Source organism: Hemitrygon akajei, chromosome 13 (genome assembly GCF_048418815.1).
Source record: "Hemitrygon akajei chromosome 13, sHemAka1.3, whole genome shotgun sequence".
Classification (NCBI taxonomy): domain Eukaryota; kingdom Metazoa; phylum Chordata; class Chondrichthyes; order Myliobatiformes; family Dasyatidae; genus Hemitrygon; species Hemitrygon akajei.
This window is the reverse complement of record NC_133136.1, coordinates 54,333,713-54,361,454: the sequence shown is the minus strand read 5'-3', so window position 1 is coordinate 54,361,454 and position 27,742 is coordinate 54,333,713. Positions and strand designations below refer to the sequence as shown.

The following is a 27,742-nucleotide window of genomic DNA, read 5'->3' as shown; positions in this document are numbered from 1 at the left end:
GCTCCACATTCGTAACACTAGCATCTGCAGAATCTTGTATCTATAAAACAATTCATTTATTTTCACTATATTACTAACTGGAATCACTTACTAAATTGAACTTATACCATCTAGGAGTTGATTAAAGTTGAGAAATAAACCGTTCTTTGCAAGCGTTAACAAATTAACGTACTATCATATTGTCAGCTTTCCACACCATCCCTTTCTCTATTAACCTTTGGTAGAAGAATGCTAGAACTGCATTCTCACCCAGTACCCTTATGCCACCTTATGAAATGGAAACCAAACTGTGCATTGTATTCTTGTATTGGCCACTTGCAGATTCAACCAATCCCTCTTTTTTTTAAATTCTCTTCCTATAGATAGGAATTTGTGCTTGGCAAATGACACGATTGTCACTGGATTCAGCCAATACCCAAAGCACATTGATTGCTTTATGAGATGGTGATAAAGTACAGCCATAAGTTGTAGAAACAAATCCTGACATAACACTGACTTTTAATTAAATGTTTGGGTTTTAAATATAACACAAGGGAAACAATATAGCAGTCAAGGTGGAAATATTTTATTTGACTTAAATGAAATATACCTTTTTTAAAAAATGTTCTATCAATTGTACCAGTTCCTAATGAACTCATTTCCAAGCTACTTATGCCTTTAGAATTTATACAATACATACAACAGACCTGCCACTTCTGTGGAAGGCCAGGAAAAATGTGGTGTTCCATACAATTAACAAAATAACATCATAAGCCTGGTGCATTCTATGTACAGTTTTAAAAATATGCATAAAATCCATATATTTACAAGGTGATCAAAAACAATTAATTCAACATTTGAGCTTCTGTCATTCTATTATTACAAAGTTATCTAGTGTAAGAAATTCCATTGATTCAAAAATTGACCCCTGCTCCTTTAAAATAAAAACAAGCAGCTCAAAGATAAGAGTCAGGTGCTGGGGGAAAATGTGCTTGTTCTCTAAGATTTTATGGTACTGCCATTGTTGCAGTTGAAAATTTCCCACTGCTGAAGTAACATTCTGTCAACTGATCTGCAAGAGGTGGTTTGAGGTTCAAGTCTGGCCTCTCAACAAGCAACTGCAAAGCAAAATTTACTCACGTTTAGTAAAGAATAGTGTTTTTAAAAAAATCAACGAGCAGCCTATACCTATGTGATCAGTGGACTCCACTGATAGTGGAATTACATCCACACGCTGGGAAAATATGCAGTTTCTGAAAAGCAGAATAGAAAAATATTTTAAGAGTGAAACTAAACAAGTTAGGAGAAAAAGGAACAGAGCTCAGTAAAAACAGAAGTATGAAAATAGCTTGAAAAACATTTTAAAGTGTCTCAAATTGTCATGAAAAGCAAAAACAGTTACTGAAATACTGACCCTGGAGAAATTATACAAATTAATTTGAACTAAAAATTTAACACAGAAAATATTCAAGTCATACACTTTTTTGGCAGGGGGAGGAGAAAAGCAAAAAAAAAGGTTTTGGGGAAGTCCATCACACTAATGTTTTATGCATACATAATAAACAAACAAAAGCAACAATAGAATGTCACAAGAATATCAATAATACAATCAGTATCATTTAGAAAATAAATGGCCAAGCATTCTTAGCCATCAAGACAGACATTGCTCTCAATGCCTGCAATATTCATGTGTAACATTTGGGAGAGGATACGCATATAAGGAAAAATCTAGAATATACTTTGGTAGAAGTTCAAGCAGAAGTTCTTGAGGTACTTTGCATAGATAGTAATGCAAGATCTCCTTTGTGACAGGTTTATACCATGCTTGTCTTTCAGGAAACTCAACACTGTCTGTGGCCCCAATACTTTGAAGTACATGGTGTGCATCACTATGCAATCGTTCATAAGAACCAATGTAGTCATACGTCACAGCACATGGTTGACAGAGATTGTAAACTGGCATCCAATGTTCATTCATTGTCTCTACATCTTCATCCACTAAATACTGAAGAAATTCTGAAAATGTAACATCATCTCCCTTCGACTGTCCAATGCTTTTCCTATATCTTCTCACTATCTCCATTCCGTACCTCCTTTGATAATCCACCATTTCTCCAAACTTATTTCTGTAAGCTGACAACAATCGCTCCATTGGGTCTCGAACAAACATAAACTTGTAGTAATGTTTCAGCCTGTATTTAATCTCACTGTTCTTTAAATCTCCAAGGAAGACCAAGTCGTTTTTGTGGTCCATTTTGATCTGAACGTGCACATTATCCAACACACCACTCAGAACTTTAATAACACGTTTCCAGTTAGAGCATGCAACTTTAGGCACATAACAGTATAAGAACTTGTATTCATCATTAACTAGAATGTGTTTCAGCAAAGTCCGTCGTTGGGATGAGGTCAAATCCAAAATACTATGTGGCATTGTCTTCTGTTTACAAACACTCTGCAGAGTCCTGTTCCGAATCTCTTGAATAATCTAAGAGTTGAAAAATAAATGAAATTAGGGTGATACAAAAATAGAATATTTCCCCACTCCCTCCCCCCACCCATATACAAAATAGAGTAGTTAAGCTATGCTGACACTTCACTACCTCGTGAATATTCCTCAGTTTGTAAAAGTAGCTTGTTCCTTGGAAAACATTTAGCAAAAAGTCACAAATTTTCCTTAAATATCAAAATGAAAACATTGCATCCAGAGCTCAAGATTCAGTTAAAGCAACACCTCCACAGTTCAAACAAAAACTCAGTATATGAAGTAAGGTGGATGAGCTAGAAATCGGCAGAGTTGACTTTGCAGGTATCACAGAGCCATGGTTGAAGTCACCGAGAGCTTAATACCCAATTAACTTCAAACGTTCTGCATAATCCCTCAAAAAGTTGACCTGCATGTGCACGTAATGAGAGCTGTATAACGCATCTCCTATCTTAGGCCACGAACTTATCAATCACGCATGCTGTGGACACTTTCTGGAGGTCCAAGATCTGTATGCTCCACGACCGCTGGACTTAAGTGTGTAAATGTAGGAGGGGACTATGTTGAAAAATAAATGTGCTAGGTTTTCTAAAATTGACTCCTTCTACCTTAGGCTATGAACCTATCAATCACCCCTCGTATGTGAGTAAGCTTTTTCTTGTTTAGCAGCATCAAGAGCAAGAATAGAAATAGTCTCATTTCAGTTGAAGGTGAAATCTGTGTGCTTATCACTAGTTCAACCCAGAATTGAGTATCTGTGCAGCAAAAGGCAAGCACAGGTTTCACATGCTAGCCTATATTTGAGCCTCATCATATCACTTAGTAAGAAAATGTTTATACCAGGTTTTATATAAAATTGGTTTCTTAGACTATATTTTATATATAGTCTTTTGTTTTGGCTTATGGTTTTTAGTAACTACTATTCAACATTGTCAATAAATTTTCATGTTGTAAATAGCACTAATTAAAATAAATTTACAACCTTTATTTGAATTAAATCTACCTAGTCTACCTTTAGAAAAATTAAATCACACTTTGGCTTAAGCCAGTTATTTAACAGAAATGTATTTTGTTTGTCTTAAGAGTTTTAAAAATTTATGAAAGGAAAAGAAAAAAAAATCAAGAAAGGTAACAAGCTTAACAACTTGTTATTTTTTTTCCCCAAGAAAGATTGGCTAAAAATTCATTCTCTTATCAAAAGAGCATTGACAATTATTTTTGGATTGTTACATCTACAACTTACTGAGCACACTAATGTACCGTGAGCTGTAGATATAATCATTTTTATGCAGGGGTTCCCCGGGACCTGAAAATTATTTCAAGGATTCCTCAAGGGCAAAAGGGTTGAGAAGGGGTGCTGTATACTGATGCAAAATACTTATTCAGTTTGTCTGCCGTTCCTTGTCCCCCATTACTACCTCTCCAGCATCATTTTACAGTGGTCCAATATCCACTCTCACCTCTCTTTTACACTTCATTTATCTGAAGAAGCCTTTTTATTACGAGCTAGCTTACTTTCATATTCTATGTTTACCTTAATGACTCGTTAGTTGCCTTCTGTTGGTTTTTTAAAATCTTCCCAATCCTCTAACTTCCCACTAATATTTGCTCTATTATATAAAAGCCTCTCTTTGGCTTTTATGTTGCGTTTGACTTCCCTCACTAGCAACGGTTGTGTGATCTTGCCTTTAGAATAATTCTTCCTCTTTGGGATGTATATATTCTCTGCCTTCCAAATTGCTTCCAGAAATTCTGCCATTATCTCTCCCAGTGTTCTTTTCCAATCCATTCTGGCCAACACTCTCTCATGCCCCTCTAATTCCCTTTACTCCACTGTAATATGATACCCTGGCAAAATATGCCAGAGAGGTAGAAATGGGAGACAAATTGAATAAGTATTTTACGCAATCCTTCACTGTGGATGACACCAGCTGTATGCCAGAAATTCAAGTGTCAAGGGGCAGAAGTGAGTGTAGTTGCTATTACCAAGAAGTGCTTGGGAAGTTGAAAGATCTGAGGGTAAATAATTCGCAATGAACCAGGTGAACCACACCCAGGGATCTGAAAGAGATAGATGAAGAGATTGTAGAGGCTTTACTAGTGATCTTTAAAGAATTACCAGATTTTGGAGTACTGTTAAATTGTAAATGTCACTCTACTCATTAAGAAGAGAGGGAGGAAAAAGACAAATTAAGAATGAAGTTTCAGGGTACTTGGAGGCACACAGAAGTACAACTTCTTTCAGGGGAAATCTCATCTGACAAATCTTGGAATTCTTTGAGGAAATAACAGACAATAAACAAAAGAGTCAATGGACATAGTTTATTTGGATTTTCAGAAGACCTTTGACAAGGTGCCTCACATGATGCTGCTGTAAATGAGATAAGAGCCCATGGTATTATAGGAAAGATACTAGCCTGGATAGAAGATTGGCTGACTGGCAGAAGACAAAGAAAGGGAATAAAGGGGGCATTTTCTGGTTGGCTGATAGTGTTCCAGAAGGGTCAGTGTTGGGTCCACTACTTTTCATGTTATATGCTAATGACCTTGATGATTGAATTGATGGCTTTCTGGCCAAGTTTGCACATAATACACCAATAGGTGGAGGGGCAGGTAGTGTTGAGGAAGCAAAAGGAAATATTAGGTAAATGGGCAAATAAATAGCAAATGAAATACAGTGTGGCGAAGTGCATGGTTATGCAATTTGGCTCAAGAAATAAAGGCATAGACTTATTTTCTAAATGAGTAGTGTAATTCATAATTGGAGGTACAAAAGGACTTGGGAATCCTTGTAGGTTGAGTTAGTAGTAAGGAAGTCAAATGCAATGTTAATATTAATTTCAGGAGGACTAGAATATAAAAGCAAGAATGAAATGAGGATTTACAAGGCATTGTCAGATCACATTTCAATTAATGTGACAGTTTTGGGCCACATATCCAAGAAAGGATGTACTGGCATTGGAGAGGCTCCAGATGAGGTTTACAAGAATGATCCCGGCAATGAAAGGTTTAACATACAAGAAGCATTTGATGGCTCTGGGCTTGTACTTGCTGGACTAATGGAAGACTACATAGAGTGGATATACAGAGGACGATTCCAATAGTGGGGTAGTCTATGACCAGAGAGCCCAGGCTCAGAACACCCCTTTAGAACAAAGACAAGGAGGAATTTCTTTAGCCAGAGGATGGTGAATCTGTGGAATTCTATGGTACAAACAACTATGGAAGCAAAGTCATTGGGTATATTTAAAGCAGAAGTTGATAGGTTCTTAATTAGTACGGGTGTCAAAGGTTACAGGGAGAAGACAGGAGAATGGGGTTGAGAGGGTAAATAAATCAGACATGACTGAATAGTGGACCAAATGGCCTAATTCTGCTCCTATGTATTATAGTCTTTTAAAAAAAAGCCAAATCAGAGGTGTCCAAAATAATAATTCTTATGGTGATATTGTAAAGTTCAAAATAATAAAACACATCCTTTCAGGTATTTACCAAGTAGAACATTGAAGATCCTGAGGGTCCTCGAGAACTGGATGTGGAGAAAAATCTTGTGGAAGAATCTGAAAAGCCACTGTCTCAGAATATGGGCTTGCCTACTTAAGGCAATGATAAGGCAAAGTTGAGGCCTTTAAGTCTTTGGGACTCTTCCTCAAAGGGCAGAAAAGCATAACCTGAAGCAGGTTCTTGATAAGCGATTGGGGAGAAACATTACCATAAGTGTACTGAGAAGTGCCATCTCATTTCTTGCACCTTCATAATAAAAGTGCACCTGGTAGTAAAACACAGAATATGAAACACGCCCTTTGAAACAACATCTGCACCAAACAATACCAAAATAAACTAATTTGCTTTTGTCTGCACATGTTCCCTATCCCTCCATATTCTACCAGCCTTTTAAACAGAAATGTTGTATCTGTTAGCTTTGCCTGGCAGTGGAATGGTGGAGGTGGGATGAGATGTGATGGAAAGAGGCAGAGGAAGGGGCATTGAATCTTTTATTTTAATTTGGAAATGAGATTTCTCCAACTTGATCCTGCAACAATTCCTGGGTGGCTAATGAAGAAGATAGAGTGTCAATGAAAATTTGGAAAACTCTCCTTTTTCATGCGATCCTTTAAGTACAGCATTTTATATCAAATAGCAACAATCTAATGTTGCACACCATATAGTGGCTCTTCAAAGACACTTTCTGACGTAGAACATCATTAAGCTTATTTTTAAAATATGGAGCTATGGTGTTAGATCAATGCCCTCATGCTCTTCCTGACCTCTGTTGCTCAAAGTTCTAGCAGATAGGTATTCATCGGGAACCTTACTCTGAATTCTTCCTGATGACATCCAGTGCTGGGTTTAAAAAACTGACTATATCGTCTGGGAGATTTTTAGACTTGTCAACATATAGGAGATGTGCATTCAGAGGCCATAAATCTCCTCCATGCACTATTCATTGTTGCAGGAGTATGTCATCCCACAAAGCTCAAGGTACCCAATGTATGTCTAAACATTATTCCTTTTCTATATTTCTCAAAAGGTCAGTTTGTCGTTGCTGTCTGGTTCTAATAATTACATGCCATGTTATTTGCTGCAGATAATTAGCCTTAAATGTAGGGAGGTACCCCAGACCCTAGTTTGCAACAATGAAGTAATGCAAGAGTCAAAAAACTACCTGCAAGTCACATTCATGACATCCTCTTAAGTGTTTTGGGGCAATGACGCCACGCAATGATTTGTTACCTTACTTAATGTCAATGCTAAAGATCCATTTTTTTTTAAATGTCAAACTTATAGTGTCCCTTTGACTACTTAGAAAACTTAAGCTTATAGTCACTCAAGGAAAAGAGCAATACAATCTTTAGCTGCCCTGAAGTCAGGAGTTTTCTCATTCCCCAACATATACATGCATATGGGCATTCCGTTCCCAAAAATAAACCAGTCCTATCCATATCAAAAAGTAGAAAAGTCATCTTCCTTGAAGATTCACCTAATTTCACTGAGAAAATTTTACACCACCGTGGTAACTGCACTGTCTCCCATACAAAATAACTATTAGACAAGCTTGCATATTATTCAAAACCATAATCAATTTGATTCAATGCAATCAGACCAACTGTCCATCTCAATTTTTTTTCCTCAGATTGCTTTTCCTCTGAATCATCAAATTCAGGTACACATTTGATTATGATCTTTTAACCATACTTTTGTCAACTGTTTATAAAACAATGCCCTTCCCAGAGTATCACTGATAACACTAACTATTTTATTTTTTCCTCATGTTTTTAAGCATTACTTGCACAGTGGGTACTGCAAAAATGTACAATACCCTTTTTTTTTTAAAAATTCTGTGAATTATAGCTTACACTGACTTCTTAGAAGAGTTGTAATCCACAGAACTGCCAGGTCCTTCTGAAGCCACGTTGATAGATGCAAAGAATAAACTGTGATAGATCCTAACAATACTTGCAGAGCTCCATGACCTTTAACAATACTGAAAATGATAAAATTATGTGGCTCTAAGTAAAACACGCATTATGTTGCGAGATTGCATGCTTCTTGTTATAAAGTTTGTAAACTGAGGGCATATATGCTCGAGTTAATAGAACGATAGTAAAAGTTTGTAAATTAAATTTCAGAAATCAAGCAATAACTGCAGACTGCAGCTGGAGGTTCCATCTTCCAAACATTAAACAGAGGCCACATCTGCTGCCTCAGGAGGACTTAAAATAATCCATATTATTCAAAAGAGCCTAATAGTGCTCTCAGAATCATGGCTAACATTAAATCCTTCAACTAACATGACCAAAACCATATTAACTGACTAGTTGTGCTTTCTTGACTTGTGGCTACAACGGTCTTATTTCACAACATGACAGCAGTAACAACATTAAAGTATTTGATTTACACATTGTGAACAGAATTTAATGTTATCCCAATGTGAGTTATAGAATCAGTTACTCATATTAATTGCACGACATATTTGTTGAATATTGCACATGTTGTCAATCTCCTGATTGTTTCTGTACAGCATCAACTGAAGTGGCAGTGCAATTGGAACAAAAAAAAATAGAATTTCTTCAGTGGATTACTGAATAATTCAAATATCACAACTTCAATTTCTGTTTCACATGAGTTAGTTGAATTTAACCAGCACAAGTTGAGAAACTACATTTAGTTTCAGCAATGAACAAATTTAACATAGATGCAATAAACACTCAGGTCAGGCATCAATTGCAGAAATTTCATTTTGATTCTTTGTCCGAACTGAAAGAAGAAAAAACGTCAAAAAAAGTAGCAGTTGTATAACAATGTTGGCAGTAAAATACAATGATTCCAAAAATCTACACCGGAGATTAACTCCCACTCTTAAACTTCAAAAAATACAAGATAAATTCAAAGAAAAGTTGTGCTACAATTTCAGACCTTCAAGTTTTGTTTATGCATTTGACAGATTTTTAAAATTTGTAAGTTACTAACGTTTCATTTGAACTGAAATCTAGTTACTTTGCAGAAACCATGGAATCCTCTTTTGATATCTAGATTGTAGGCTGAAAGGAGGGTTAATTTTAAAATTGCAAGATAAATTTGGTTTAAAAACTTCAGGAGAGCGCCTTTGAATTTCAATGTTTTCTTACAATATGGCAATTTGGAAATAAAGTGTTTTCGTTTTCCTCAATTTCCAGAACTCATTTTCTAATGTGATGAAATTTCCCCACCATGCCAGCCCACCAATACATGTGACTCAGCTCCATTAATCTATCCTGACTTTTATGCTCCACTCAAGGTTCATCCCATCCAACTGCTTTCCAACATAGGATGCTTCAGACCTTAACCATTCTGCATAAATAAGTTTCTACTGAACTGACTATTGGATTAGACATGATCTTACATTTCCAGCATATAATTCTAGACATAACAGAAATACTTAATGTGTCTGTCCTGTCCTATCATCTCAAGACTTTCTATAGAAACACTGTTTCCTGGTAGTTTATAACATCATTCCAGTATTTACTAGAACGACGCAAAGATATTTTGTTCAGTCATCAGATCCTGTGGCGTCCTCATAAAGGAGAGCAACACTGTCTATAATTAGGCTGCACTGAATAGTGGTTCCATAAGTTCAACACAATTCTTCCAATTCTATGTCTCCATAATCGTCAGCACTATTGCTTACGATTTAAAAATAAATTACCTTGTACATTTGCTTTTAGGTGCCTCTATTTTCTTCACCTCACTCTTTTCCTCAATGACTATGTGACTTTTTGTTTCTTACTATCAAATGGACATTACTACACTGAAGTTAATTTGGCAATTATATGCCTACTCTGCAATTAATCAGATTCGCTTTATTGTGCTGCAGTCCTACTCCAAAACGTCCAAATCCCCAATTTGATACAGTCTGAATTATTTTTATGAAACCCCTTTTTACTGGACGTTATCTATAGAGGCAACTTGTTAGCCTTGTAGCGGTGTGCTACATGCAACGCTGAAATAACAACACGTAGTCGGTGAGCTGCAGTTGCAAAAGAGGTTTATTCAAACTTCACGGCCTCGCTTTAAAGCCTTCCTGTTCCCACCCTCCCCGGGCGGGAATGCTGTAGGGGGCGCGTATTCACAGTCCTGTCCCGCGCACGGGCTTTTCCCCTTGCTGGTGAAGCAGGCTTGGCGCCCTCTTTGGGACCGGCCTCAATGCCGGCGCGCACCACTTTGTGAGCCGGTTCGAGTGTGCTGGGAAGTGGGTCACCACAGCCCCTCGTTAACAGCCAGCGGACTCAGCAGTGAGAAAATCGCCTTTCTCAAGCGCCATACATCTAGGGTTGCTATGACTTGGGTCCTACCAAACTAGAGGTTGGGATGTCTTGCCCACCCGAACCCCGATTTGTGTGAATACTGTGTAATTATTGCCCCCATGCAATTGCCTGTCGGCAAGAAATAACAGACTGTACACCATATACAATTATAAAGTATACAGTGGCATGCAAAAGTTTAGGCACCCCTGGTCAAAATTTCTGTTACTGTGAATAGCTAAGTGAGTAAAAGATAAACTGATCTCCAGAAGTCATAAAGTTAAAGATGAAACATTCTTTTCAACATTTTAAGCAAGATTAGTGTATTATTTTTGTATTGTACAATTTTAGAGTGAAAAAAAGGAAAGGAGCACCATGCAAAAGTTTGGGCACCCCAAGAGATTTGAGCTCTCAGGTAACTTTTACCAAGGTCTCAGACCTTAATTAGCTTGTTAGGGCTATGGCTTGTTCACAATCATCATTAGGAAAGGACAGGTGATGCAAATTTCAAAGCTTTATAAATACCCTGACTCCTCAAAACTTGTCCCAACAATCAGCAGCCATGGGCTCCTCTAAGCAGCTGCCTAGCACTCTGAAAATTAAAATAAATGATGCCCACAAAGCAGAAGGCTATAAGATGGCAAAGCGTTTTCAGGTAGCCGTTTCCTCAGTTCGTAATGTAATTAAGAAATGGCAGTTAACAGGAACGGTGGAGGTCAAGTTGATGTCTGGAAGACCAAGAAAACTGAGAGAACTGCTCGTAGGACTGCTAGAAAGGCAAATCAAAACCCCTGTTTGACTGCAAAAGACCTTCAGGAAGATTTAGCAAACTCTGGAGTGGCGGTGCACCGTTCTACTGTGCAGTGACACCTGCACAAATATGACCTTCATGGAAGAGTCAGCAGAAGAAAATCTTCCCTGCACCCTCACCACAAAATTCAGCATCAGAAGTTTGCAAAGGAACATCTAAACAAGCCTGATGCATTTTGGAAACAAGTCCTGTGGACTGATGAAGTTAAAATAGAACTTTTTGGCTGCAATAAGCAAAGCTATGTTTGGAGGGAAAAGGGTGCAGAATTTCATGAAAAGAACACCTCTCCAACTGTTAAGCATGGGGTTGGATCAATCTTGCTTTGGGCTTGTGTTGCAGCCAGTGGCAAGGGGAACGTTTCACTGGTAGAGGGAAGAAAGAATTCAATTAAATACCAGCAAATTCTGGAAGCAAACATCATACCATCTGTAAAAAAAAGCTGAAGATGAAAAGAGGATGGCTTCTACAACAGGGTAATGATCCTAAGCACACCTCAAAATCCACAATGGACTACCTCAGGAGGCACAAGCTGAAGATTTTGCCATGGCCCTCACAGTCCCCTGACCTAAACATCACTGAAAATCTATGAATAGACCTCAAAAGAGCAGTGTGTGCAAGACAGCCCAAAAATCTCACAGAACTAGAAGCCTTTTGCAAGGAAGGATGGGCGAAAATCCCCCAAACAATTGAAAGACTCTTAGCTGGCTAAAGAAAGTGTTCACAAGCTGTGATACTTGCCAAAGCGGGTTTTACTAAATACTGACCATGCAGAGTGCCCAAACTTTTGCTTCGGGCCCTTTTCCTTTTTTGTTATTTTGACACCGTAAAAGATGGAAATAAAAAAGCAATATTGCTCAAAATATTAAAGAAATGTGTCATCTTTAACTTTATGCCTTTTGGAAATCAGGTCATCTTTTAATCATTTAGCTATTCACAGTAATAGAAATTTTGACCAGGGGTGCCCAAACTTTTGCATGCCACTGTATTTATGAATGTTAACTTAACCAAACCATTATCAAAGAAAAGAAAAAAACAAAAGGGCCATCATAATTAAAAGTCAAATGTGCACAGGTTGGAGCTCAAATCTTCCAAAAGCTGATGTGTCCGATGGACTCACAGTGCCAACTCCTATTCACTGATCACCAGTATGACTCCAGCTCTTGGACTCCATCAAATTGCACATTCCCTTTCGATCAATTCCTATGGCCAGTTCCCTCGAGCTTTTTCTCTCTCCATCTTCCACCAAAAAAGATCTTGAACCACCTCAGAGTCCGTCATAAAACCTCTCCACCCAGCGTTCTCTAGAACCTTTTCCCTATTCCACCATCCTGATTGGATCACATGACATTCCTAAGCATGAACATCACAACCCCTCATCTTGAATGGTAACCCAAACACTACCAGCAGAACACACTGTTTCTACAGAAAGCCATTAAATGAAATACTCTACAACATTAGCAGTAAAATCTTCATCAGGGTGCTACATTTGAATAGCATTTCAAGATTCCACTGTTCAAATTGTGTGTGGAAATAGATACAAGCAGTGATTTTAGAGGTCACATCATGTCAACTTTAACTCCTAGCGATTCAGCTGCCCAATTCCTCCACCTGCCTCAGTTTCTGAATTTCCACTATGAAATTTCTTCCTTCACCTTGAACTATAGCTATCCCTCCACCATACTTGACTGACCCCTTGAATGTATCTCATTTATTTCCTACATTTCTGCAACCCTCACCAGATCTTCCTCCTGGACACCAAGAAAAGTTCCCCTGCTCCACCTTTCCACCTCACCATTTTCCTCATTCAACAAATTATCCTTTACAATTTCTGCCAGCTCAAGCAAGATTACCACCAGACACATTCCTTCCAGCGTTTAAGGTAAGTTACTTCATTCTTCGGCCCCACCAACTATTTCACACCTCACAGCATTTTCCCATGCAACTACAGGATTTACAATCCTCATTTGTAGTTCACCTTTTTCTTTTTCACCATCCACTTGATTCACTTGCCCTTTCTCAAAATTGAATTTGATGCTCACAGGATTTCTTCTATATTGGAGCAAAAAAAAGCAGATTGCACATTTCTATTTGCGGAGGACTGGCATTGATTATACAGGAGTAAAACTGCTTTCTAATTTCCTGCCACATTAATTCTCCGTCCTACTCTGACTTGTCTGCAGCCTCCTACACTGTTGAAACAAGCTCAAGCTTGCCGAAAACCTCATCTTCCATTGATCATATTGCAGCCAACTGGATTAATAAAAGAACTCTGCAATTTCAAGTAACAATCTTTCTCTGTCAGTATCAAAACTGGTCATTTCAGATAGACATCTACGAAACTGGCTCAGTTTTCCTTTTTCCATAGTATAGTCTGCCCTGCTAAACATATCCAAAATTTTGGTATTAGTAATGTACCAGTTCTAAATCAAATCTAAAAATCGAATTCTAAAGATCAAATCAATTCATTTGGTATGACCACAGAGATAATGACTTTGTTTCACTCTTTCTCCCCACCTCTGCTACTGAAAAGCAACTCAATTTCTTTAACAGTTCTGACAAAAGGTCTAAAACACTAAACTTTAGCTACAGACAATATTAAATCCTTTGTTACGTACCCCGTAACTGGGTGTCTAACCAGCAGAGAAAGAAGAATTCGTTGGAGTCTGGTGGTACTATACTAAAGGTGTTTATTAATAAAAATAAGCAAAACCATATCAATAATGCAAATATACATATAAAACCAGTTAGCAGTAATAAACCTGAAAGTGTAGGAATAATAATAATCAATAATAAACAAGCTCTATCGATGTCTAGGGGTAAATAAATTGTCATAGAAAAGTATAAAGTTCAGTTCAGTTCATGAGTGCTGATGTAGTTATAGTTGTTGTATTGTAATCGTTAGAGAGAGAGAGAGAGAGAGAGAGCGAGAGAGATGTAACAGCTACAGTCAGGCAAACCTTCCTTTGCTTTCTTAATCCATCGTATCAGTGTGGTCATTCAGTTATGACCTCTCTGTCCTTCTGCTAGACCGTTCTGTGGTGGACTCGTCACTCTGGCATGAGTGGACACACACACAAGTCCCTACCGGCCCTGCTTTTACACAGATAGTCTTAATGACCGACCTCCTGGTTCGGTCTTCGAAGTCCCCACCTTTCTTGTGGGTTCCAACACTAAATCAGTGTCCACTGGCGTGTCTGGAGGGTGTCTCTCCAGACCTGTCTTTTATCCCTACTCACAGGGACTCAGCTATCCATCACTCCTGAATGACTGTGTCCATCAAATAAGGCCACTCCTTCAGTCCACTGAGGAATGTTTATGAGCTAACTATTGTCCTTGCAGCAAAACAGTAAATAATTCAAAAAAGGAGTCACAATACGGTTAATCAGCAATTTCCCCCTCTCTCTTCTCTGTCGCCGATGTTCTTGCTTGTTTTTCTGTCTCTCTTTCTCATGGTCAGCATAGCAACAGTAATAGTTCGTGGTTCTCAGGAGGGGATGGTTAACTCTTTACCCCGTTGTCCATCAGGTCTGTTCATCACTCAAAACACCTTTCTATAGAAATTACTGATAGATAGATAGTTAGATAGATAGATAGATAGATAGATAGATAGATAGATAGATACTTTATTCATCCCCATGGGGAAATTCAACTTTTTTCCAATGTCCCATACACTTGTTGTAGCAAAACTAATTATATACAATACTTAACTCAGTAAAAAAATATGATATACATCTAAATCACTATCTCAAAAAGCATTCATAATAGCTTTTAAAAAGTTCTTAAGTCCTGGCGGTAGAATTGTAAAGCCTAATGGCATTGGGGAGTATTGACCTCTTCATCCTGTCTGAGGAGCATTGCATCGATAGTAACCTGTCGCTGAAACTGCTTCTCTGTCTCTGGATGGTGCTATGTAGAGGATGTTCAGAGTTATCCATAATTGACCGTAGCCTACTCAGCGCCCTTCGCTCAGCTACCGATGTTAAACTCTCCAGTACTTTGCCCACGACAGAGCCCGCCTTCCTTACCAGCTTATTAAGAAGTGAGGTGTCCCTCTTCTTAATGCTTCCTCCCCAACACGCCACCACAAAGAAGAGGGCGCTCTCCACAACTGACCTGTAGAACATCTTCAGCATCTCACTACAGACATTGAATGACGCCAACCTTCTTAGGAAGTACAGTCGACTCTGTGCCTTCCTGCACAAGGCATCTGTGTTGGCAGTCCAGTCTAGCTTCTCGTCTAACTGTACTCCCAGATACTTGTAGGTCTTAACCTGCTCCACACATTCTCCATTAATGATCACTGGCTCCATATGAGGCCTAGATCTCCTAAAGTCCACCACCATCTCCTTGGTCTTGGGTGATATTGAGACGCAGGTAGTTTGAGTTGCACCATATCACAAAGTCCTGTATCAGTTTCCTATACTCCTCCTCCTGTCCATTCCTGACACACCCCACTATGGCCGTGTCATCAGCGAACTTCTGCACATGGCAGGGCTCCGAGTTATATTGGAAGTCTGATGTGTACAGGGTGAACAGGAACGGAGAGAGTACGGTTCCCTGCGGCGCCCCTGTGCTGCTGACCACCGTGTCAGACCTAGTCTCCCAACTGCACATACTGAGGTCTATCTGTCAAGTAGTCCACTATCCAATCCACCATGTCAGAGTCTACTCCCATCTCCGTTAGTTTGTGCCTTAAGATCTTGGGCTGGATGGTGTTAAAGGCACTAGAGAAGTCAAGGAATGTAATCCTCACTGCACAACTGACCCCCTCTAGGTGAGAGAGTGATTTGTGCAGCAAATACGTGATAGCATCCTCCACTCCCACCTTCTCCTTATACACAAACTGAAGAGGATCCTGGGCGTGCCTGGTTTGTGGCCTCAGATTCTGTATTATCAGCCGCTCCATGGTCTTCATCACGTGCGACGTCAAGGCAACAGGTCTGAAGTCATTCAACTCCTTTGGTTGTCGTTTCTTCGGTACCGGGACAATACAGGATGTTTTCCACTGTCTGGGTACTCTTCTCTGCTCCAGGCTCATGTTGAAGATGCGCTGTAGTGGTTCTCCCAGCTCAGTCGCACAGGCCCTCAGTAATCGTGGGGAAACTCCATCCGGTCCAGCCGCCTTGCTAGTACAGATCTTCCTCAGTTGACCTTCCACCTGTGCAGCCGTAATCCTGGGCGTGGGCAAGGTCTCCTGTGAGTGGCTATTTTCCTGTGAGGGAAGTGAGCCTGGTGTGGATTTCTGCGGTGAGGATGAGATTGAGCTGTCGAACCTGTTGAAGAAGTTGTTCAGCTGGTTCGCTTTCTCCACATCTCCACTTATGTTCGCCCCCCGCTTTGCACCGCATCCGGTGATGATCTTCATCCCATCCCACACCTCCTTCATGCTTTTTTTCTGCAGCTTTTGTTCTAGCTTCCTCCTATACTGCTCCTTTGCCCCCCTTATCTGTACTCTGAGTTCCTTCTGAACTCTTTTAAGCTCCAACCGATCACCATCTTTAAAGGCCCTCTTCTTCTGGTTTAGGAGGCCTTTGATGTGACTAGTGATCCAGGGCTTATTATTGGGATAGCAGCGAACAGTTCTAACAGGGACAACTGCATCCACACAAAAGTTAATATAGTCCATTGTGCATTCAGTGACCTCCTCAACGCCCCCACAGAGCCCCCCTTGCAGTACATCCCAGTTAGTAGTACCGAAGCAGTCTCTCAGGGCCTGTTCAGCTTCAGGAGTCCACTTCCTAAAAGAGCGTGTGGTAGTGGGATGCCTCATCACAATTGATTTATATCTGGGCTGTAACAAAACCAGGTTGTGATCAGCTTTCCCCAATGAAGGCAGTGGGGATGCACTATATGCCTCCTCTACGTTTGCATACAGTAGGTCAATAGTCCTATTACCCCTGGTGTAGCAATCCACGTACTGGGAGAAAGCAGGTAGTGTCTTGTCCAAAGTCACATGGTTGAAGTCCCCTGTAATTATCACTAGTGCCTCAGGGTGCTGTGTCTGAAGCCTAGCAACAGCGGAGCTGATGACGTCACACGCTACCGTTGCGTCGGCACGCGGCGGGACATACACATTCACCACAATGACGCTTGCGAATTCTCGAGGCAGGTAATATGGCTTCATACTCACGGCGATCAGCTCAATATCTCTTTCACAAACGGAGATCTTTGTACTCACATGCCCGGGGTTACACCATCTTTCGTTAATGTAGACAGCGAGTCCCCCTCCTTTCTTCTTCCCACACTTTTTGGCATCTCTGTCAAATCTTACCGTAGTAAAACCAGGTAATTCTACATTTACATCCTACTGAGCATGCAGCATTGTCTTGTTTTATTTTTGTCTCATTTGCACTCAGAAGATTTGGATATGCAGGACAGGTAACAGAATCCACAGAAATCGAATTGTAATCATAATATATTTACTGTAACAACATAGTTAGTACACAATGTCTACCCTTTCTGTTACTTCAAAAGGAATTCAGTAAGGTTGCTAGAACATGTGTCCTTCAGATTCATTTATCAAATGTACATCAAAATATACAGTGAAATATGCAATTTGTATGTACAACCAACGCAAACCAAGGATGTGCTAGGGACAGCCTGCTTGACACACTAGCGCCAACACCCACAATGCTCATCAGAACAACACAGAACACAACAAGCACAAAACAACAGCAGCAAAACAAGTCCCATTCCTTTATCCCATCAACACCCACACAGTCCTCCAACTGCAGGACAGGCTGCCTCCAACCTCCAATAGGCTCACGGATTTACAGACATTGGGTCTTTGACTTGCCCAGTGGACTCTAGGAGTCACGGCTCCAGCTATCAGGCCTCAACTTCTGGGTTCTGACATCGACCCAACAAATCACCGATGACAACAAATGTGGGCACTGGATGATGTCCAAAAACTGCAGTCTCACAATTTGCATACCTAGAGGTGCACTAGCCTTTGGTCCTCTGGTCCCTTCTCCAACTCCAATATTCTCTAAACTATCTCTTAACTATTGGCAATTCATCCACATGAACTAGATCAGGATAAAATAATCAATTTACATTTATATTTCCTCCTTCAATGTACCCCCATTTCTTTATTTTGATATTTACTAGGATGACCTAAATAATGACTTTATATTGCTGTTATTTCACTCTGTGGCTAGACACAGCTCAAACTCCATCGAGAAATTCACTGATGACAACAATGTTTTTGGCAGAATATCTGATGGAGAAGAGGTGTATAGGACTATCAGCTAGTTGAATGACCAGCCAGGCTGAAGTGGATATCCATACCATCCTTTATGTGCCATCAGGGAAGGACAATAAAGCAATATCATTTCCAACATTTCACACATTTGAAAAAATGCTGATTACTGGTGAAAGAGCTTGATATTGTAGTGTGGTTTGGGTGAGGATTTGCTTATCTTAGACAACTTGTCTTCAGAGTAATAGAAGAGATGAATGAGAACAGAACCTTTCAGTGCAATAACAGGCCCTTTCAGCTCCTCATTCTTACCAAGTATGATGCCCAACTGCACTAATTCCATTTACAGCACCTGCTCTAACAGAAGATAGAATAGCGCAGCACAGGAACTGGCCCATCTTTCACACCTACACTAATGATGCCTTTCTAAACCAGTCTTGGTATAGGAGAGGAGAGTGGAGCATGGAATTTAGGGGGAGGGGTGGGGAGGGGAGGCAGTGGGAGGAGTGGGTGGCAACAGATAGATGAAGGGGCTTGTGGTGATGTGACGTGTAAGAACATGATTAGAGAGAGTTCTGAGAATGCGCAGGAATGATAGTAAGATCTAGAAACATGGCACTGTAAAAACATGATGTTTGTTGCTAAATAAAAGTTCTAATTCTTCCAGAAGAAGGTTCTTTATTAGTAACCCACAGCAATATAAAGAACACAACATGGTGTCAGAAGTCGGTCTGGAAGAATAATACATTTTTTCCTAACACGGGAGAATCAAAGGTAATTTTCTGAAAAACAGAGTTCGAACTGTTTTGGTGTTTGCTAACAGTTTTACAAATGGAAGGTTTGCAGCCTCCACCGACACTTCAATTGTCTGGGAACGTAGCTGAGAACTGGAGAAAATTTAAGCAATGTTTTGAATTGTATTTATCGGTGATCTGTGCGGATGGAAAAATGGAAAAAATGAAAGCTGCGCTTCTACTCCACGTAATAGGTGTCGATGCAATTGAGGTATATAACCATTTTATTTTTGAGAATGGAGATAATTTAAAGTTAAAATCGATAATGGACAAATTTGAAGCATTTTGTATACCGAAGCATAATGTGACGTCCGAGTGACACAGATTTTTTTTTTTACACGTATTCAAAGAGATGGTGAAACTATTGATCAATGTTACTGACTTGAGACACCAGAGTAAAACATGCAAGTTTGGAGAACTGACAGACTCTCTCATTAAAGACAAAATTGTTTGTGGCATTCTGGATATTGGTCTGAAAGAAAGACTATTAAAAGAACAAGACTTAGACTTGGAAAAAGCTTTGATGCTCTGCAAAGCTTCAGAAACCGTGGTGTCACAGGCTAAAGAACTTTTCAATGACAGCTGCAACATAAATGCTGTGAGGAAACAGAAACATATCAGAAAAAATTAAAAAAGACAACAAAACTGACAGAGAGCAAGATGTCATCTAAGAGAAAAAAGCTATGTGAACGCTGTGGGTGGCAGCATTGGCCAAAACAATGTCCAGTGTATAGGGAAATGTGCAACAACTGCGGTGAGAGTAATCATTTTTCATGCTGTTGAAAGAAAATAGAACAAATAAATGCAGTGCTTGAAAATGACTTAAGGAGTTTTATATAGAATCGCTTTGTGATTGCAATTGCAAGTGAACCAAAACAATATTCTTTTTAAACTTGATACTGGAGCACAAGTAAATGTTCTTGAATAATCTGCATTTAATGCATTAAAGCCAAGAGCAAAGTTACATCAGACAAATATAAAAGTGACTGGATATTCAGGTGCAGACATTCCAGTTAAAGGAACATGTGTGGCAAAAGTATCACACAAAAATATTGTGCACACGCTTTCATTTGTGGTCGTGCCTAAGAATGTACCATCAATATTGGGTCTATCTGCCTGTGAGAGACTGAATTTGGTGAAAAGAGACTTAGTCCTGGACAGTGACACAGAGTCAGAATACAGTGACTTGATGAAAGAGTATGAGGACTTGTTCAAAGGGCTTGGTTGTCTTCCAGGAGAGCACATGGTTAAAATTGACAACACAATGCCACTCGCATTGTAGAAAACTGCCTTTTGCATCACGTTATCAACTGAAAACAGAGCTTGATAGAATGGAACGGCTAGGAGTAAAAAAAAATTGATGAACCGACTGAATGGGTCAATTCGCTTGACATTGTTAATAAGAAAAATGGAAAACTGAGGATTTGGTTAGATCCAAGAGACTTGAATCGAGCCATTAAAAGAGAGCATTTCAAATTGCCTACTCATGAAGAATTATGTCACAGTTTGAAAATGCAAAGTACTTTAGTAAATTAGATGCATCCTCTGGATTCTGGCAACTTAAACTAGATGAACCGAGTTCAAAGTTGTGTACCTTTAACACTCTTTTTGCCAGAAACTGCTTTCTTTGGCTTCTGTTTGGAATTGCATCAGCTCCTGAAGTGTACCATAAAACCATTCACACGCTATATGAGCACATTGAGGGTGTGAATACTTCCATTGGCGATATTATTGTTTGGGGATCATCTAAACAAGAGCATGATGCCAGACTCAGACAAGTCTTTGAGGCAACACACAAGGCAAACCTGAAGTTGAATAAAGACAAATGTCAGCTAGGAGTGACTGATCTTACCTTTGTGGGTGATATCATCAGCAATGAGGGTGTGCATCCTGATCCACTGACGGTTTTTGCTATTGAGAACATGCCAAGACCACAAAATAAAAAGGATGTTCAAAGGCTCAACTACTACATGGGAAAATTCATACCCAATCTCTTGAAACAGCTTGCTCCATTGAGGCAGCTAACAGAAAAGAAAAATGAATGGAGTTGGAATCATGAACAGAAGGCATGGCAAAATCTCAAGAAAGTGCTCACTAAAGATCCTGTGTTGAAGTTCTATGATGCTGAGACATCCATCAAAATCTCATGTGATGCATCTCAAGCAGGCTTAGGGGTAGTATTACTCCAGAACATGATAAGGAATGGCTACCAGTGGCATATACATTTCCTTCATTATCTGATTCAGAAACAAGGTATGCCCAAATTGAAAAAGAATTGCTCAGCATTATGTTTGCTTGCGAGCGATTTCATCAGTTTGTGTCAGAGCAATCTATTGATGTTGTAACTGATCATAAGTCTCTGATTGCATTGTTTCACAAACCTTTAAGCGACTGTCCTTTGCGAATTCAGCAAATGATGATCAAATTGCAAAGATATGCACTGAATGTGTCATACGTACCTGGAAAATTCATGTACACGGCTGACACACTTTCCAGAGCTGTGGATCCAACAACAAAAGACAGTCACAGGGACGCTGTAAATGTTCTGGCATTTGTTGATGTGATCATAGACACTGTACCTGTTGCTGCTGAAAAGTTGGAACAGCTGCGACTTGAGACAGAGAAGGACAAAATTCTCAGTCAGGTAATACAAGTGGTGATGGATGGATGGCCAGATAATAAGCATGACTGTACCTCAGAAGTACAAGGATATTGGAACCACAGATCAGAACTTTCTGTTGTGGATGGCATATTGTACAAAGGTAGCAGGATTGTGATTCCTAAAAGTCTCTGAAAAGAAATGCTTGGGAAAATTTATGAAGGCCACCTAGGAATTGAAAAATGTAAGAGAAGGGTGCGGGAAGTGATGTTTTGGGCCAGGATGAATCAAGAAATTACAGAATTGGTATCTTCTTGTCAAATATGCCTTAATACCAACCTAGCAAACCTAAGGAGCCACTGCATCCACATCCTAGTCCTCAGAGACCTATCAGAAGATAGGTGTTGATCTTTTTGTAACTAACAACAAAGATTATCTATTAATAACAGTTTACTACTCATCGTATCCTGAAGTGTGTGGTCTGAACAGAACAACTGCAGAAAATGTAATTACCTGCATGAAATCAGTTTTTTCCAGACATGGTGTACCTGATGAAGTTTTCACAGACAATGGTCCACAATTCAATGGTGAATGCATGAGGCATTTTGCTCATGAATGGGGCTTTGTTCATACAACATAGAGTCCATTTTCCCTCAGTCCAATGGATTAGTTGAGAAGTCAGTAGGAATTATCAAGAAACTGATGCACAAAGCAGAAGATAGCGGAGGTGATTTTTAGAAAGCTTTGTCCACTTGAATGTGGATTTTCACCTGCTCAGCTCTTGATGGGACGCCATTTGAGATCCAATCTGCCAATAGATGAGAGCCTTCTGAGAACAGAGGGAGGTGAACAAGTGAGAAGTTGGAAAGATGAACACAAAGCAAAGCAGAAAACATACTTTGACAGATGTTCTCGTCCATTACTTGAACTGCACCAAGGAGATGAAGTAAGGATACAAGACAAAATGAACACATGACACAGAAAGCTACAGTACTTGAAGTACAACCCAGATCATACATGGTGCAAACAGAAGGAGCAGTGTTAAGAAGAAATTGCAAAGACCTCAAGAAAGAGCCAACTTCAGAGTTTCAGTTAACTGGTGCAGACCAGACAAAACATGGAAATAACAATGAAACACAAGAATGGTGTGAACCACTTCAAAGGTCTACTCATTCATGTTCATAAACCCCCAGAGAGAAGATATGTTAAATTATGCATTTGCTCTGGTCAATGCTGCTAATTGTTTTTCTTTTTAAGGAAATGAAGATGTGGTGATATAACATGTAAGAACATGACTGGAGAGAGTTCTGAGCATGCGCAGGAATGACAGAAAGATCTAGAAACATGGTGGTTGTTAAATAAAAGTTCTCATTTTTCCAGAAGATGGTTCTTTATTAGTAACCCACAGTAATATTAAGAACAGGGCTCAGGAGAGAAAAAAAGAAAGAGGAAAGGGTCAGAGGGAGCAGTTACTGGAAGTTTGATAATTTGATGTCATGCATGCTGCCAGGTTGGAAAATACCCAAACGGAATAACAGGTGTTATTCCTCTAATTTTCATTTGGCTGGCCTAGTATAGGAGGTGGTATTGGACAGTCATATCAGTGTGGGAATGTGAAGTGGAATTAAAATGGCAATTTCCTAGTAAATGACTTCCATAAAGCCTTAGTCCAGTATCCTTCTCATCTAAATAGCTGTCCTAATGCCTTTTAGTTATACTTACTTTAGTCTTCTTCTCTGACAGTTTAAGATAACCACCACCCTCTGAAAAAGGTACTCCTTATATCTCTTTTAAAGTTCTCTCTCACTCTGAATGAGAAAAGGTCATCCCTCAGCCTATGTCCCAGTGAGAATAAACTAGGCAAATCTAAACTCTCCTCAAAACATTAGCTTTTCATTCAAGACAACAAACCGATGAATCTCAAACATGAGAAAATCTGCAGATGTTGGAAATCCAAGTAACACACACAAAATGCTGGAGGAACACAGCAGGCCAGGCATCATCAATGAAAAAGAGTAAATAGTCAATGTTTCAAGCAGAGACCCGTCATCAGATTCCTTATAAATCTTTTCTTTACATTCTCTCTCTCTATAGGTTTCACATTATTTTTTGTAGTTTGACAATCAGAATTGTACACAATATTCCAAGTACAGTCTAACTAATGCTTTGAACAACTAGGTCATTCCAATCTCCCTTTTTACTAACCTCTCCACCCATGTCATCATTTTCAGGAGCTATGAACTTGCTCATGATGAGGAGGAAGTTCTATAGGTAGTGAATCTTAGGAATTCATTGCCACAGACGGTTGTGGAGACCAAGTCATTGGATATATTTAAAGTGGAGGTTGACAGATTTTTGATTAAAAGGGTGTCAAAGACCATGGCCGAAAAATGGAGTTGAGAGGGATGTTAGTCAAGACGGAACAGTGGAGCATGGTCAGTGAGCCAAATGCCCTAATTCTGCCCCTAGATTTTATGGTCTCTCTGCACATCAATTCTTCTGCAGTTGCTGTCATTTATTCTACAGTATATGTCCTACTAGAATTTGACTTCCTGATGTACATTACCTCATTCTTGTTTGGATTAACTTTGCCAATTTTTAAACCAAATTATTACACACTTTTTCCCAGTTCTGATGAAAGGTCATCAGCCTGAAAACATTATTTCCCCCTTCACAAATGTGATATGTAATCCGCTCTTCAGATAAATAGCAAAGATTAGTGGAAAAATCACAAAGAATTGCGACAATCTCCGGCTGCCAACTGGCACAATTTGATGCAAAATATCATGGTCACCATTACTTGCAAAGCATTCACCAAAACAATATTCAGCACGATTTACTGAAACCAAAACACCATAGATACATAAAAACACATAAAATTACAGCCACACAGAGGAGTCATACAGTATAAAATGGACCCTTTGGACTAACTGGTCCACGCTGACCAAGATAGTCATCTAAGCCATTTGCCCATGTTTGATCCATCTTTCTCTAAATCAACTGTTCCATTCCATTTGACACAATTAGATAAATTATTAGTAGAAAGTAAAAAGTTATTTACTAATAACAACTGGCACCACAATTATTACGGCAAGTAGAGCAGTGTTAAAATTGCTATATCATTCTTCAGCAAGAACACTAAAGTTATGGTAGACCACACAATGTAAACACTGACCACAAATTCTATTCCAGCACGTTGCAAGAAACCAAGCGACATAATGCTGATTGTTTCCAAACAAGTTGAAAAAATTCTGAAAAATAGTTTTTTCAAAAACAAAAGAAATCTTGTGGATTTCTGTATTGCGGTTTACTCAGTTAACAAGTTAACAACTTTCTCAGTAAATTATTACTAACAAGTCATTTCTGGTAAGTTCATTGCTTGCAATTTTCAAAGGTTATTAGGAAACATCCCAAAATCAAAATACATTCACCATATTAAAGAAAACTTACTTACTACAATTGAAATAACTCATGGTATTGCGGCAGGCAAACTGAAGGAAAAACATACTGTACAATCACAGAGGGGCTTGACAGTCAAACTGTACTAGGTGAGGTTAAAGGTAGACTTTGGCAACTTTGCAGATAGGATTGCTCCCTATACACATGGGGAAAAAAATCCAAGATTGTCAGGAAAGTTGCGCAAAATCATCCAGAAAGCAAATCGCCTTTAAAAGTTAAAGATTCTTTCAGCTATTTCATATATCTGTTATTTGTACAGCATCTATTAATTTGCGCTCTTGCTTTGTTTTAATTATTTGTTTTAGAAATTCTGGGTTGCGTTGCTGTGATTCAGGCCGCACACATAGGGTGGGTTTAAGAGAAAAGTAACTCCTAACAGCGACTTCAAGATGGCCCTGTGTCTGACAAACAGCGACCGCCAGCAGTCGGAACCGTCTTATATTAACTAATGGTGGTCTCCTCTGATGAGCTTCCCACCTGGTAATCCGGATCCTCTCTCCCCTTCCAATCCTGTCCGCCACCGGAGCTGGGCCTGGAGTTGGTGCTGCTGCGGGACCGGCTCCTGGCTCCGTATGTATGGCTACTCATGGTGTCCACCTCAGCCAGCATGCCCTTCTGGATCATCAGCAACAGCCCGCCCGACGCCACGATCACACCGAACGTCAACATAGTGGGTAGCAGCACTGTCCTACGCACCACCCGGGCCGCCTTCAGCCCTCCCATAACACCGGCTCCGCTCACACCGACTGAATAGCCCTTATCGACTCAGCCCACCCTCTGCATCGCGCACCGAGCTCGCGCATGCGCTGCGGGGAAAGGCTGGACACCAGGGAATCGAAACGGCCCTGCAACAGCGCATGTGCGAAAGCGGCTCTGCCCGGCCGGCCGGCACGTGCTGGGCGAGTCCATAACAGCCGCTGGCACCCAGCGAGTCAGGAGGGCTGAGGCGTTCACCTCAACGTTTTAGTATAGCACGCACCCATTTATTTGTAAGAAAAATACAACTTTATGCTATAATCTAAGATAGAACTATGTAATATTTTTTCGTGCACATAGTTCCTTTTAATACAGTATTCTCGAGTAGTGCACAGTCTCATTCAAATTGACTCAAAAGGAAGTCTCGTTGAGGGCAGTTGGGCAACAACTTGGACAACGGGGCGGGGGTGGCTTCAAAGAGTACCTTAAAGTTAGAATGAGAGCGAAATTTTGTAAGTTGAGTGAAGAGTCTATGCAGACAAGCGGTGTTGGAGGAACACGTTCTCGATCGATTTAGAGAAGGATAAAGGATGGTGATGTTCACTGATGAAAGCCCTCAGCCCGAAACATTAACTGTTTATTCCCCTCCTTAGATACTGCCTAACTTGCTGAGTTACTCTGGCATCATGCCTCTGATGCTATGATTCTACATATACAGAACAGATCTTGTTTGTTCTTGCTCCAGATCCCAGCATCTGCAGTATCTTGTGACTTCACTAGATTTCTTAAGGTTATAAGATCAAGGGAGATCTTTTGTACAATGTAACAGCTGTTGTAACCCAAAACAAAGCAGGCATTTTAAGCTACTTGCTAGGTAAACAATTAGACTCATAATGAAAACTGTTTTTCTCTTATTTACTAAAGGACAAGGTAAATAAGAGAAAAATATATTATTAATGTGGATAGAGACAAAGCAGTGAATATACCATATATTTACAGAGGGCATTCGATAAGTTGCTGTATCAAAGTTTGTTACAGGAAACGAGCTGATAGCATAGGTAATAACATGGACAGAAGAATGCATGGCGAACGGAAATTGGAGAGTACACATATAGGAAATTATTTTCTTGGCAAGATGCATTGAATGCTGTGCCATGTGGATCAGTGTTGAGGCCTCAGTTTTTGTTTACAATTTATGTAAATCAATTAGATGAAGGAACTAACAGTATTGCCTCTAACAGAAAATCACAGACTTGCTCAGTGGGTTCGTAGCATCTATGGAAAGAAACAGTTAACGTTTAAGATCGAAGGCTCCTCGTCAGAAATGCGAAGAGATTAAATGAGTTTAGATAATATTAAATTCGCTGATGAAACAGATATCGGCAGGAATGTAAGTTCAGAAGAAGATGTAAAGAGCTAGCTTCAAAGGCATGTAGATACATTAAATGAGTAAGCAAATATCTGGTAATATTGTGATAAAATGAGAAATTGTAAATTTTGGTAGGAAAAATATAGAACATGTTACCTAAATGGTGAGTGATTACAAAACTCTGAGACAGAGGGATCTGGTTTTCCTTGTATTTCATTTGCAAAAACAAGTATGCATGCTCAGCAAGTAATTAGGAAATCTAACGCAATGCTATTTTTTGCTAGGGGAAATTAATACAAAAATGTAGATATTACTGATGGAGAATCTCCACCTGAAGTCCCAGCAATTTCTCTCATACCCCAGTTGCTGCTTGATCCACTAAATTCCTCCAGTAGTTTGCTTTTTGCTAGGAATGTTACATGTAAATGATACAGCATAGTGGTGAAACCACATGTGGAATACTGTGCACCATACAGATTCCCTTATTTAAGGAAGGATGTTTATGCACTGGAAGCAGTTCAGAAGAGGTTTAGTAGACTAATACCTGGAATGGATAGTTTGTTTTTGG

At 39.6% G+C, this 27,742-nt stretch overlaps 1 protein-coding gene across 1 annotated transcript; it reads right to left on the bottom strand.

Annotated features, from left to right (window-relative positions):
• Positions 1 to 543: 543 nt before the first annotated feature.
• chst14 (carbohydrate (N-acetylgalactosamine 4-0) sulfotransferase 14) lies at positions 544 to 25,916 on the bottom strand. Its single transcript, XM_073064635.1, has 2 exons — positions 25,587 to 25,916; positions 544 to 2,467 (listed from the first exon to the last, which is right to left on the bottom strand). Exons 1-2 carry the CDS (start codon positions 25,830 to 25,832, stop codon positions 1,649 to 1,651), a joined length of 1,065 nt encoding a protein of 354 aa, XP_072920736.1. The 5' UTR covers positions 25,833 to 25,916; the 3' UTR covers positions 544 to 1,648.
• Positions 25,917 to 27,742: the final 1,826 nt, after the last annotated feature.